Source organism: Pimephales promelas, chromosome 13, assembly GCF_988280905.1.
Source record: "Pimephales promelas chromosome 13, fPimPro1.hap1.1, whole genome shotgun sequence".
Lineage (NCBI taxonomy): Eukaryota > Metazoa > Chordata > Actinopteri > Cypriniformes > Leuciscidae > Pimephales > Pimephales promelas.
The window spans coordinates 28,675,743-28,690,916 of NC_142781.1; the positions used below are offsets into that span (position 1 = coordinate 28,675,743).

Consider the following 15,174-nt stretch of genomic DNA (forward strand, 5'->3'; position numbering starts at 1 on the left):
AATCATAAGTATTATTATTAAATGGTTTAGATTAATCGAGCATCTAAAACTATTTAAAAAAAAGATTTTGCTAATAATAATAATACAACATATCAATACTACATTTGTAATTATTGTATTATAATAAGCTTTTTCAATCATTATAATTATGTTTATATACATGTTGTGTGTGTAATTTATCATTATTTTATTATTTTATTTTTAAAACATATTATATTACTTTATCTATTCGCATTATATAACTACAAATACAAATGTATATCATATAATAATACTATACAATTAATGTTTTTCTTTGAATAACATCTGTAATACATACACTTCAAATGTAGATAATACATAATTATGATGACCTTTTTTTTGAGCTCATATTGAGAAAGTACATGGACTATTTGTACTATTTGTACAAAAATGTAATTGTCTCACAGCAGGACCATTACAAATGAAGGAGTGAAGGCAAAACCGATGTTTAAAATAATTAATTAATTGAGAGACTTATTAAATATGTGTATTTCATTCGATATAAGGTGGTCAAAAGATGAAAAACGTTGTGTGAAAACTGTGTGTGTGTGGGAGGGGGCATAATATTAATAACAAATATTATGTTGTTAACATCATATCATAATTTAGGAACTGATAATGGTCACAATTCATCCAGATTTTCACAATTTATGACCACAATTTAGCTCATTAAGTAGAAATATTAAAGGCGTCTCCAAATTAAAACAAACAAACAGATGTTTAAAACAGTATAGGATATCATTCTGCACGATACAGCAGTTTCTATTTGAAATTTCATGTCGACTACCCACTTAACCGATCCAAGCGAAACACAATATTTATATATAAAAAAAAAGCGGGCTCTGATATTACTGGTTCACATTTCTCCTTGCCCCGGCGGCGTCGGTTCCATCAACAGAAAACAAATATCTTTTTGTTAGAAATCGAAGGATATTACAGTTACATTATGAAAACAAACTGACTGATCATCATGCAGTAAACAGGGTCAATTTTAATTTCATGTTGAGTTGGGGGAAAAAAAACATGTTTGAAATTAGATTTCACCGTATGAGAATGAAAGCCGAGGGAGAGTATTGTAGAGCCTTGTAATCAGAGAATTGCTGAATCCACGTTGGAGGGGGTTCACTTCACTATTGCATTAGAGACGCTGATTGTGGAAGGGGGGAGTAGAAGCAGGTGTCACAAGTAATGGAAGAGATAAAGAATAAAGACTCGAAGGAAGGCGGCATGCTGAGCTCCTATTAACAACCCGCATTCAAGCAATATCAGCACTGGAGCTCGGCCAAACTCTGAAGCATTTCCTGAACTGATATTTACAGACTTGTTGTAATATTTTTAAACAGACAAAAACAAATACTGCACCGACAACCGCCGGATTTTCCACACTCCAAAGCAAACCCTCTCATCTTTGGTATGGTAACAGTCAATTATATAGTCTAGCTGTCAGTGTACACTAAAATTTAATCGCAGAACTCCACGTTCGACCAATCAGAAGAGACATATTAAGGGCCGTAAGTATATATTTAACATCACAAGCGCAGCAAAAGGAAAGAAAGGATTTCTTTAAAGGATAACTCACAGCCAGGATAATCTGCAAGGAACTGTGGGCCACCTCCACATACTGGTACTCCAGCAGGCAGCCGGCGATGCTGATGTAGCGATGGTCCTCCGGGGCCCAGGAGGGAGGAGGGGTCACGGGGGTCACCCTGCACCCCGGGCCGTTCTCCATCCACCAGGTGCGATGCATGGAGATGTTAAAGGTCATAATCAGGTCTGTGTCCTGCAGGAGAGAAAAATGAGTCATAAGAGATGCTAAACCAACGTTCAATTGACATTTAAACACTCTATATGCCTCTGTTACCATACAAAAGTAGAGGCACCAGAGATATGAGTATATTGAACAAAGGCCAAAGATCATCATCCAAGCACTCACTTTTACGGTAAAGTTATTCCATTTCCCGGCAATCAAATCATTTCAATTATGTATTCAAGCTTACTAGATGTAATACCCTGAACGCGGACTTATTTAACAATGTAGGTCAAATAACAAGCACTCTGGTATATTTCAATCATGCTAAATCCAGTCCACTCTTGTTTAACGGCGAATAAGAGAGCGATGGATTTCTGAAATGCATGATTTCATTCATTAGTTTATATAAAAAACGATCATATATTCTGGCTTGCGATCATGGTAATACATACACCCATGACTTATAAAGTCAGACATTGCCTCACACTGGAAATAGGATCTCTAGGAGCCAGTGAAGGCTATGTGTTTTGTTGTATCATTAATCAGTTTCAAGCTTTTAACATTTTGAGGCACAATTATGTAAGTGGCTCTTATGTGGTTAATTTCAAGACGTCAAAGGGACTCGCAGAGCACTAACCAGCCAACACATACTTATAAATGTGGCATGAGATTAATTCCACAATCAAGTGGTGAAAGGAATCACATTTCTCAAATTCCAAATTCACTTTTGTGTGCCATTTTTCAGTCTTAATGATCCGCACGCTGGCGACTGAAGTGTTTGGCATTCACACAAATGACCCAGGATATTGCAGTTACACAAGCGGAGGACTATTCACCAGGGCCTTGCCTTTCAGCATGCAAAGAGAACATATTCAAACAAATCCATCAGTCTTAAGAAAAACACAAAGGCAAAGCCTAGACACAAAGCAGAAAGAGACAGAGCTCTTACTCCTACAGATGCACAGCTGCGTAAATGTGTTGCACACACCGAATGCCCCACGAAATCCCTCTAAAGAGCAGCGATTGTGCACTTTAAAGACAGATTTTAGGTCCTACAAGTGTTGAAGCTTAACACTGAGCGAACCATTCATGTACTGTAGGAACCTCCTGTAATTCTCCTCTAGAGGGAAAACAACAACAGCATATAAGAGTATAGTTCTTAAGAAGCGCTTAAAGGAATAAAAATAAGATTTTTGTGACGTTTAATCCATGTCTTTTAGCTTTGGGTTCATCTACATGCTAGCGCACTCCTAAAAACTGACAAAACGAAACTTAAGATTTTTGCATTTGCAGATTAGTCTTTCTCTTCCATTTTGCAGAATGTTCATGTTTGAACAGCCTCTTGTCCAGTCAGTGCTCCAATCATATGAGATGACTGACCCTTTTTCTATAGAAAGGCAGCTACACTGTTCACTCACCTAAAGGATTACTAGGAATACCTGTTCAATTTCGCATTAAAGCAATTATCTAATATTGGACAAAATTGGACAGTTGAAGACTGGAAAAATGTTGCCTGGTCTGATGAGTCTCGATTTCTGATGAGACATTCAGATGGTAGAGTCAGAATTTGGCGTAAACAGAATGAGAACATGGATACATCATGCCTTGTTACCACTGTGCAGGCTGGTGGTGGTGTAATGGTGTGGGGGATGTTTTTTTAGGCCCCTTAGTGCCAATTGGGCATCGTTTAAATGCCACAGCCTACCTGAGCTTTGTTATGGCCACCGTGTACCCATCCTCTGATGGCTACTTGCTATGTCACAAAGCTTGCATCATTTCAAATTGGTTTCTTGAACATGACAATGAGTTCACTGTACTAAAATGGCCTGCACAGTCACCAGATCTCAACCCAATAGAGCATCTTTGGGATGTGGTGGAACGGGAGCTTCGTGCCCTGGATGTGCATCCCACAAATCTCCATCAACTGCAAGATGCTATCCTATCAATATGGGCCAACATTTCTAAAGAATGCTTTCAGCACCTTGTTGAATCAATGCCACGTAGAATTAAGGCAGTTCTGAAGGTGAAAAGGGGGTCAAACACAGTATTAGTATGGTGTTCCTAATAACCCTTTAGGTGAGTGTATATATGAAGAGTTCAGATGCAAAATCCTCTAAATGCCATTTGAAATTTTCTTCTTTAATGATGATTTTTATCAAACTTGTATATTTAAGTTCAGTAATTTCACTTAAATAACAATTATTAGGTAATTATCATTGCCATTTAAGTGAAATCACTGAACTTAAATATACAAGCTTGATAAAAATGATCATTCTAGAAGAAAATTTCAAATGGCACTTAGAGGCTTTTGCATCTGAACTCTTCATACTACCAATCAAAAGTTTGGGGTCAGTAAGATTTTTTTTTTTATTGAGAAAACTTAAATTCGTCAAATCTAAAAAATGAAAAAACAACCCCTGATTATATTGATTTTTAAAGGACAAAAGGAAATAACTACTAAATATCCATGCTAACAAATGTCTCTTTAGCATTTGTCGAAAAGTGTTGCCTCCAGGCAGAGTGAATCATCCGAAAGGCCCCAAGTCACAGTCCCCATTATGTTTTCTTAAAGGCCGCTGGAGGATCAATCACTCACCCGCCTCCGTAAATGGCTTCACTGTTTGCCCAGCCAGTGTGGGTGATGTGATAAAGCACTATTAATCCATTCCAAAACGCACACTAACAGCAGACATTTTTGTTGAAGACTTGCCCAACCTCACACTGCAGTGTCTATCTCAGCGTGAGAATGACATTGGCCATCTGAAAGGCTCCTGAATTACTCTTCCTGAATAAGCCCTGCTCCTCCTTAGAGGGATAGCACTTCTCGTTCTGTGGAATACAAACCGAGGGCTCGGTGCACCCTTGCTTCTTATTAAAACATATACAAAGAGCCTGAATGGTTGGATTGATTTGTTTCCACCGAATCAATACCACTTTTACAGCAGTGCAGGGCAAAGCCTTGTTTGTCTACAGAAACACATGTATCACGCTCCAATGACTGACATAAATAGCCATCATGATGCAAAAAGTGAATCGCATCTTTGTCTGAATCCGGTATCATCTAAGTACACAAACACCTCTGGCTTCAAACTTTTTAAAGGAACTAATTGCTAAACATACTTAGGGGCAGTATCTGGGAAATGTAAGATTTTAAGATTTTTAATTTTTTTTAACAACATTTTTTTTTTTTTTTTTTTTTACAATTGTATCACATTGTTATTTTTTATTGATTTAATTTAATTTTTCAATCTTCAGCACAGTAACAATAGGCTATATTTAAATAAAAAAGCCAATTGTATTATTTTGTATTCAGCATGTTGTCTTTATAAAATGCAATATTAAAGGTTGGGATTAAGGCGTTTAGACATGTAAATGCAGCAAGCGTTAAATACGTCACCAATTTCATTTTGTCCCCGATGAAACAAGACAAGACAAGATTAAAACCGGTTTTGACTGTCAAAAACTATGACGAACACCTACTGACATTTTCGTCAACGAATAATAACGAGACGAAAATGTTAGAGAGGGATGATTTAGGGAAGGGATCCAATCAGAACTGATGTCCTGCGTGGTGGATGCGCACATTTGAATTGTAGCGTACTCATCAACTTGTCAACTTAAATCAAACATTTTTGCTGTTAAAATTAAAAAAGAATGCAGTTAAACATAGGATAGGCAATGTTTTTTATAAACACTTTTGTTATGGTTGAAACTCTTCACATCTTTATCGCAATCAATAATAGATGTGGTCTTAAATTACAAAAAAAAAAAACTACATACATCTTCTGTTTTCTTTCTTTTGGACTTCTCAAGACCAACACATGTTCATCCAATCATTGCATTCAGTCCGGTCCACAGCAGTCAGGTGGTACAAGTAAGCGCTCTTTAAGTTTGTAAGTTTACATTCATTATTGTAATGTTATGTGCTTTGAGACATGAGATAGTTTAGACTCTGCTCTGGCTGTTGCATGCTAACTAGTATCTCCAAAATTGCCAACCCTACCTTTAAATAGTATAAATATATAGCTGCCTTTACATTTTAGAGGGAGGTCCCTTTATTTATTTGAGTGTCCTTATGTTTAAAAAAGTTTGAAATGCCTAGTCAGACCCAAGATGTGCTGGACACTGGACAGACATCTTCCTCTTACCAGAAAGAGAAGGACATGGGCTAAAGAAAGAGTACATGTTGCCTTACTCTTCCACTCTGTTGCTTCTCTAACAGGTGTAATGAACATCAGCCGAGTGGATAAACGCGATCCATCAGCAGTCAAATAGCAGGACAGACTGCTCAACACATCAGCATTTCAATCTGCAAAGCGGCAGGGGTCCCGCAGACAAACACTCCTCCATTACTCTCCTTCAGTCCGTGCCAGAGTCACCGCGACAGGACGGCCTGAAAGAAGGCCTGACAGTGAGGGGTTGTCAGGACAGAGTCTGGAGATGGATGAGACCATATTTCAATAGGAATTATGGGCCAACGTGCCAGCATGCTTTACAGTGAGTGAGTGATGGTGGACGGCGGTAAAGGTAGTCGTGCTAAAGGAAGTAGTTCATGCCCTGCTAGGCAAACATAATGTATTTAGGAACCTGTAGCTTGATATGGTTGTGATGTAATATCTCAAAACAGTAAAATATGCATATTAAACACCAGAGAGTATATTACTTTTTTTTTTTTGCTGATAAAAAATACAGTGATTAAAATACCACAATATTCTAAAATGTTATTACAATGTAATAGTACACTGTTTTTTTAATACATATTTTTTTTTTTTACTTTTTCCAAAATTTACCAAATTTAAAGAGTCGATACATCTTCAATCCTTCTTAGATTAATTTTCAGCATCATTACTCTAGTCTTCAGTGTCACCTGATCCTTCAGAAATCAATCTAATTCGATGATTTGGAGCTTGAGAAACACAGAAATCATTTGTAACATTATAAATGTCTTTTGATCAATTTAGAGCATCCTTGCTTAATAAAAGTAGTGTATTCTTTATTCTGTATTTATTTCTGACTGAAGAAACTTAAAACTAGAAACGTTTTGTAATAATATGAATCAGAGCATGGTGCAAGCAACAGCAAGGTTGTGGGTTCGATTCTCAGGGAAAGCATGCATTGATAAAATGTGTGCTTTGAATTCAATGTAAGTCACTTTGGATAAAAGAGCTTGCCAAATCCATTCATGTAAATGGAAAATTTAAATGTAAATAAAGAAACGGTCAAGAAGCATTTTCAGTAGTTTCATTGACAAGTTTAACACTGAATCACTGTATATGAAAAGAAAACAAAGGTGGCATTTTTCAGCAGACAGCTCTATAGTCTGGATCCATCAACCTCATACAAGTTCATTATAAAGATCCATGAACATATTCAGATCAAAAGAACAAATCATGATATATTTGCTGACCTACGACTATGCTTGAGCATATTTATAAAGTCATGCTGTGAAATGCAATTCAAGACAGGCATATTGAGCATGGCTGACTACTGATAAATCCCGGGCGTTCCACTAGAGCCGAAATTTACTCAATGAACAAAGGAACATGCACACACTGAGAGAAATTATGACTGTCTGAATGTCCCCTACTGTTTCTAATAAAAAAACATTTCCTCAGGAACAATATCCTACCATTACTAAAACACAGAGGACTGTCAGTGCTTTAGGAAAGAAATCAAAGACATAATATTTGCTAATAAATAGTGTGTGCTGAGGCAATTAGTATTGATCAAACTTACGGGTTTTTGAACAAAGCCAAAGTTTGTTCCATTTATGCACAAATGAAATAAAATAAAATGAGAAAATAAACTATTCAAAAAGACAAATTGCTATATAAGTTTTGATAAAAATCAATGGTGACATAACGTATGTATGAGCGAATTAACCCTTCAAAGCCAAAGGGCTAGATATGCTCTTCCAAACACCGCAGTAAGGGCATTGTTTTAAAGTCACGCTAGTTTTCTTACACATGCAATTTATCTACGCTTACAAAACCCAGTGGTCGTGTTGGGATAATTCTCCATCATCAGGGATTGTTTGTTGTCGGAAAGCAATCAGAGGGCGTTTGGAGGGGATCAAGATGGGAAGGCTCGGCCCCAGGATGACTGTCAATCATCTACCCATCAGTAAATGGGTTTCTGCAGGCGAGAGTTACAGCAATATTTCCCCCAGGCTAACACCATGATATCTGAACTGGGGCAGAACAAAATGGAAGATTAAGACTACCAGGGATAGACTTTATTTATTTATTTAGACAGGCTAAGCCTAGTAGAAGTGGCTAAAGTATCAGAAAGTGAGAATTTGAGATGGTTTGTTCTTTTCTTCTTTAATTTCTTTGAAACGTTGTTTACACAAATATAATAATAAGCATTACGGACTCCCATAATGCCACATGGATTCGAGGTATCTCAAACGCAGCTCGCATTCAGTGTCAGCATGCTATGAAGTGATGTCACCACATGAGAGGTGGTTCAATGGCTAATTTTTCGTCCTCAGAAAGGTACAGTACTTAAACGTCACCAACTATGTTTTATAACTTAGGGAAAAGAAGCAAAAAGTTTATTGTGAACCTTCTGCCTCCGTTTACCCAGTGGTAATCGATTAGCATGGAGCTTCACAGTCTCCATCCAATGTTCAATCTCTGGAAAACTTTGCTAAAATGTCCATAACTTGAATATACAATACTCCAACTATATAAGACATGCATATTACAGAATATGTGACAAGAAGCAGTGATTAAAGAGTGTTTTAGGAATGATGAATTAAACTACCTTTAAAAATACTGTAAGTCACAACAAAAGAAAAGAAGGGCACACTGCACACGCTCCCATATAATAATAATAATAATAATGATGATGATGATTATATAGATAAATACATACATTTACTTTTAATTCATTTAGTTTCATTGTTATTATTATTATTATTATTAATTAATGAACAAATTAATAAATAAATACATATATTTACAAACAATTTACATTTGTTATATATTTATTATTATTAAATATTATTATTAATTATAATAAATAAATTATGTAATTAATTTCCTAAAATAACAATGTATTGATTTAATTAAATTCATTAAATTCATTCAATTAATATACAAAAGTAGTATACATCTCTTTGAAAGCCATATATGTATATATGGGTATATGGCACTTACAGGTGTCTATTCTTGTTGTTTAAAAGCTCAGAAGACATGTTAAACATGACATTTGCTTGGCATACAGATCTCACTCACTCTGCTGACTTCTGGAGTCTCTGTTGTTGTCACAGCAATTACATGACCACAGGACCGGCAGAAGGGTCCGGATCATCACACACACACTCTAATTGGCTGTCTTCACAAGGAGGTTTACTCTCGGCAGACTGACACACTGGGAGGTCAGCAATAAATGTAACATAAAAAAAATAAATAAAAAAAAATAGAAGTGTTTAGGTCCATGGACACCAACCCAATATTTGTGTTAATGAAGGCTGGAACTCTCATTGGTTAGTGTGGAAGTATGGATGAAAGCCTGACTCCAGGTATTATATTGGGCATTGCTGGTTGCAAAGTAAAAACTAAAAAGTATTTTTCTTACTCTTTGGAATAGTCTTCACATTGCAATGACTTAAAATGTTGCCTGTATGAGAGGATTCTGGAACACAGTCAATAGCGAATAAGTCAGTGTTAGATTGGAAACCGGATTTGTACCTGCATCCCGCCAGCACAACAGCTTTCATGTGTAATGAGCATGTGCAAAACCCACTGTGCCACAGCCAAAGCAAAAGGTGCATCATTTTAATCAGCTTAATCATCCTTACTGAATTCATATTTGTTTTGTTTATATTTTTGCAGTAATTTTTTTTTCAAATTTAAATTTAAATTTTTAGCAAAGCATCAGAATTTTTATCTCACAATTCTGACTTTTTTCTTGCAATTGACTTGCGTGACTATACTCATGATATAAACTGATGATATAAACTCAATTCTGATCTTTTGTCTTGTAATTGCTAGTCTATAACTCGCAAATCTAACTTCTTATCCCAGAATTGTGAGAAATAAACTCTTTTAGTCTTTTTCCCCCATCAGAAGTTTGTAACTCTTGCCAAAAATGCAAGTCAAAAATATAAACTTTTCTGAGACAAATGATAGTCCAATGAAACTTTATAATTTATTATATACACTTACTGTCAACTAGGGTTGCCAACTGTGCCGAATTAGCCGGGACATCCCGATTATTGGGCCTAATTCATTTGTCCCGTTCGGGACCTCCCATGTCCCGTTTATTGAGCGCTAAACTGATCTGACTGACACAACAGCAACACAACACTTGAGAATGATCACGACACCGATCATCATCCAATCACAGGCATCAGACCATCCCAATAAACTATAAATTGACTTTTGGTATAAATTTGATTTGCAAACAGAATCCTCTGCTGTCTGGTCGCTCCCGGTTAGATCATTGTCCGGCCGGGTTATGATTTCGGCAACTCAGTTTTGGTGAATTTAAACAATGTGATTATTGTTCATAAGTCCAACATCCAGCCCCACGAGAAAACATTAAATCTTCCTGAGGGAATGATGTGAGTTTCTGCCCAAGAAACATGTCTGATCATTAATGTTTAAAATAAAAAAAGAAGAAGTCAGGATAAATTCGATGAATAGAAGGTTCAAAGGAGATTTACCCGAAATAAAAAAAGCTTTAGTAAGATTATGAATGTCTTTGTCACTTGATTCATTTAATGCGCCCTTGCTGAATAAAAGTATTAATTTCTTTAAAATGTAGTGTAAAATGTTGCAAAAGCTTAATATTTCAGATAAATGCTATATTATATGAACTATGTTTTGTGTGACCTTAAAATTCCTTTTAGAATTAAATTGTACATAAATAGGACAGGTTAAGCAAAACAAATGTGTTTATGTCTGAGAACCCTTTAAATGGATCCAAACCTGAAATGACATATAGTATACTGTGTCATACAGTGCAAATATTAAGAGTGTCCCTTGTTTCCCGTAAAGAACCACGATTGTCCCGCATTTTTCTTTTCGGAAGTTGACCCTAATGCCAATAATCAGTAATTTTTCCCCCCAAAATTTCCAATAGATTCTCTGAGAAAACACCCCTACAGCACATGTGCTGTTGCTAGGCGAAAAACGCATACCACAGATGTCTCTGCTGATGTCATCTTCAGCTCTGAGAAACACCTTGTCGAGTAAATTCAGGGAACTGGCTTAGGTTCTAATAAAGCTTCCCATGTAAACAAGGGCCCATCACAGGCATCCATTGTGTTCATGTTCCAGATGCTGCACAACAAACATTTTATGCCAGCGGAAGAGTTTTGTTTGTCCACAAGAGCATGAAATTAGCCTGTTTAGCAGAACTGAATTAATTTGGAGCTCCTAAAATAATAGCGCACGCTGCCATGGCGCTCCAAAAGGAGCTGTTGCTAATCGACAGACTTTCTTTTCTCGTCCCTCGGAGAGAGATGTTTGGAGTGAAAGCAGATGCATCTGTCACAGACCGAGATGTGACATTTCAAAATGTGCGTTAGCAGATGGAGGATTGTTTATATTTATGAATACTGCAGTGCGATGACTACACATTTAGCACTAGAGTGAAGCACGCCCGCGCCGCGCGTAGAAATGTCAGGGAAAGAGCGTGGCGCCTTCGCTAAAACCGAATCTGAATCCTGGCAGAGTATTTGAAAGTCAAAAGGTGTAGCTTGGTTATAGTCATTGAAATGTACAAAATGAAAAGATTTAGATGCGGTAGAAGAAGACTGTCTTGAAAAATCGGAGCTTCACATGACACATTTCTTTCAAACATGCCTTGTACCACAACAAACAGCTTCTGGTTTCAGTTACAAGGTTTTTTGTGTAAAAATAGAAGCTATGTTGTGTTGTTCAAACAGAGAAATTTGTGATGGGCTTTGATATATATATATATATATATATATATACGTATATATATGAAGAGTTCAGATGCAAAAGCCTCTAAGTGCCATTTGAAATTTTCTTCTAAAATGATCATTTTTATCAAGCTTGTATATTTAAGTTCAGTAATTTCACTTAAATGGCAATGAAGATTACCTATTAATTGTAATTTAAGAGAAATTACTGAACTTAAATACACAAGCTTGATAAAAAATGGTCATTCTAGAACAAAATTTCAAATGGCATTTAGAGGCTTTTGCATCTGAACTCTTCATATATATATATATATATATATAGGCCTACATATATGAGACCCTATTGTAAAATGTTACACTACCCTTTTAAAAAAAAACCTCTTATACTCACCAAGGATGCACTTATTTGATCAATAAAGTAAAACAGTAATATTGTCAAATATTATTTCTATTTAAAATAACACTTTTCTATTTTACCATATTTTAAAATGTAATTTATTCCTGTGATGGCATCATTTCTCCAGTCTTCAGTGTCACATGATCTTTCAGAAAACCTTCTAATATGCTGATTTGCGTCAGGTCAGAGGTCACTCTCCCGTCATAAGACACGCGTAGAGCCGCTACCTGAAGCCAGTGATGATTACAGTTTATTAAATGATTAATATGAATATTTTTCTAACAAAAACACATCACATTGCATCAGAAGGCCTTTAATAACCCCCTAGAGCTGTGTGGATTACTTTTATGATGGATGGATGTGCTTTTTTGGACTTCAAAATCTCAGATACCGTACCATTTACTCTCATTACAAAGCTTGGAAGTTTTTAATATAACTCCGACTGCGTTCGGCTGAAAGAAGAAAGTCAAGAGGGTGGCATTTTTGGGTAAACTTACCCTTTAATATCAATGTTGAAAACAGTTGTAATTAATATTTTTGGTGGAAATCGTGATACTTTTTTCAGGATTTGTTGATGTATAAAAATAATAGAAAAGAACAGCATTTATTTGAAATGAAAATCTTTTGTAACCATGAAAAATAAGCTTTTGATCAATATTTAGTACATAATGTTGAACAGAACTATTCATTTCTTTAAAAGAATTGTACTCTCTGTACTCTGAAGTCACTCTTAAAGATAAAATCTGAACTTTTTATAGTGAGAACAAAGCCTAAGATTCAAAAGAAAAAAGTATGGTATTTTTTGAAGTACCTTGGAATTCCATGTTAGTACCATGGGCTTTATATCCAAGTATCAAGGTATTAGCCTCTGACCGTCAGCACATTGCGCGAGAGGGATAGAATTGAGACAGAAGAAAGAAAACAGTGAAAACATGAGGGGGGTGGAGAAAGCTTCCAAACCAGTCACCACTCATCAGTTCCTCGGGCGCTATATTGATCGGCTGAGCAGGCTGGATATTAGAGAGGTAATTCACTTTTTAGATAGAAGGCGTAGGGGAGCAAGGGCTGCCCCATTTGTTACCCAGGCTGAGGAAATCATTGATACTGCCACACTGTCAGGGGGACCCCTGCGGAGGACAGTGGTTTGATAAGGTGGGACACTCAGACAGAGAGTCTTCTTCATCTCCTCCTGAACTCACATGCATGGATCAAAGTGCACACTTTAGTTTACCTAGGGCCAATTGAGAGTTTCTACTATGGAAATCGTAATGAATGATTCCAGCTTAGTTCTTTGAGAAAGAAATATTGCGAAATGCAAATCTAACTGAATTTTCTGGCCTCAGCAATCAGTTACCAATTTCAAAAAGAGCAGATTAGCAAACCAAAAATAAAAGTATTTTTTTTAAAGTTTATGCAGTTTTCAGAGGTAAAGTTTTGGTAACGATCATTCATTCATTAATTCATTTATTCCCGTAATAATACTGATTACAAACACTGTAAAAAAAAAAGATTAGTTGACTCAACTTAACTAAGTCAAGTCATCTTGTTGCTTTGCTTTTTAAATTGAGTCAACTTATAGTGTCAAGTTTATTACACTTCAAAACATTAATTGATGCAACATACAGTCTGTTGACTCAACTTACTGTATAAAGTAATGTGGACTGGAAAACATTACAAGAGAACAAAACATTTTTGGGTTAAATTAAAAATTATACAAAATTATTTTGGTAAATGGACTGCATTTATATTGTGCTTTAAACAGACCCATGGCCACCAATGCACTTTACACATTGCCTCGCATTCACCCATTCACTCACTCATACAGCGACGGCAGTGTCAGCCATGCAAGGCACCATCCAGCTCGTCGGGAGCAGCCGGGGTTAGGTGTCTTGCTCATGGACACCTCGACACTTGGTCAGGTGGAACAAGTGATTGAACCACCAACCTTCCAGGTTACTACATGAACCACTGAGCCACTGCCGCTCTATTGCAAATTACTTGAGTTTACAGAAATTACTAGATTTAAAAAATGTAAGCAAACTGATATTTACAAAGAATCTACATGAGAATTGAGAATTGGCCAGTCAAACTTAACACTGACACTCTGGCGGCGCTAGCCAGCTAGTGTTACATGCTAACGTATTTCCAAAAAATGAACAAACATGAAATATTCATCCATTTTAAATACACATTCATCTTTCCAGAGGTGGAATGACCCTTTAATAGGATTCATTTGGGAATCGGATATACAGAGGTGGAGCTTTCGGTTTATGATTCACTAAAAAGAACCGTTCGTTCGGGAATTGGATCAGTTGCAGCATCACAGCGCAGATAATCAGAGCATTTAAAAAATCCTTGAAAATCAGTGAGCCGTGGTGTAAGTGTCTAGCTTATGTTTACATAGAAAAATAATGAAAAATGGTGCGGTGGATCACACATTCTGTGTGAATTTTAGTCAGTGTTTCAGTACGGTGTTATGTCTCCAGAAAGAAAGCATTAACTCTTAACGGTAGGCTATGTTACAGTATTTATTTTCTTCACAATCATAACCGGTTCTGTAATGTTAACCTCACTGCAGACTGGATAACATCAGCCATCAATCACCAAACGTGTCTTAAAACGCAGTTTCATCACAAACAACCTCAGGGGAAACATATTTGGTAAATATTAAAACCAACTGAATGAATTAGGCAACATTTTCATTTCCTTACATCGTACAGATGAAAACGATACAGACACGGTTTTCAATATCCTTAGCTGTGTGTGCAATACATTAATATCCATCCAAGAAAATTGACAATGGTTCATGCATTCATTTCAATATTGACAATATCAATGTTAGGTAGCAAAACAATGTTAGGTTGTTTTGATGTCTAAATCTGATACATTGTTATCATATTTATTTACAGATATTTCCAATTACAATGTGACGGGTGCCATTGCAGAAGTGCTAGGAAATATATTTAATTCTCAACTGAGTTTTCCAAAAGTCTAGGGAAAGAGAGAAACGAAAAGGGTATTGATAAAAAATATTGCTGATTACATCAGAACTAGATATTTCAAAGCAAGAAAGCAATCCAGGGCGGCTTTTGTGCCATGATGCAATTT

At 36.3% G+C, this 15,174-nt stretch overlaps 1 protein-coding gene across 4 annotated transcripts in view; it reads right to left on the bottom strand.

Annotated features, from left to right (window-relative positions):
• The window catches only part of nkain2 (sodium/potassium transporting ATPase interacting 2), a 224,750-nt gene that overhangs the window by 48,653 nt on the left and 160,923 nt on the right, over positions 1–15,174 (bottom strand). For all 4 annotated transcript variants that reach the window (XM_089118839.1, XM_089118838.1, XM_089118836.1 and 1 more), the window contains one exon: positions 1,601–1,801. In XM_089118839.1, coding sequence (XP_088974965.1) covers positions 1,601–1,801 — 201 coding nt within the window. The remainder of the gene's footprint in view (positions 1–1,600; positions 1,802–15,174) is intronic.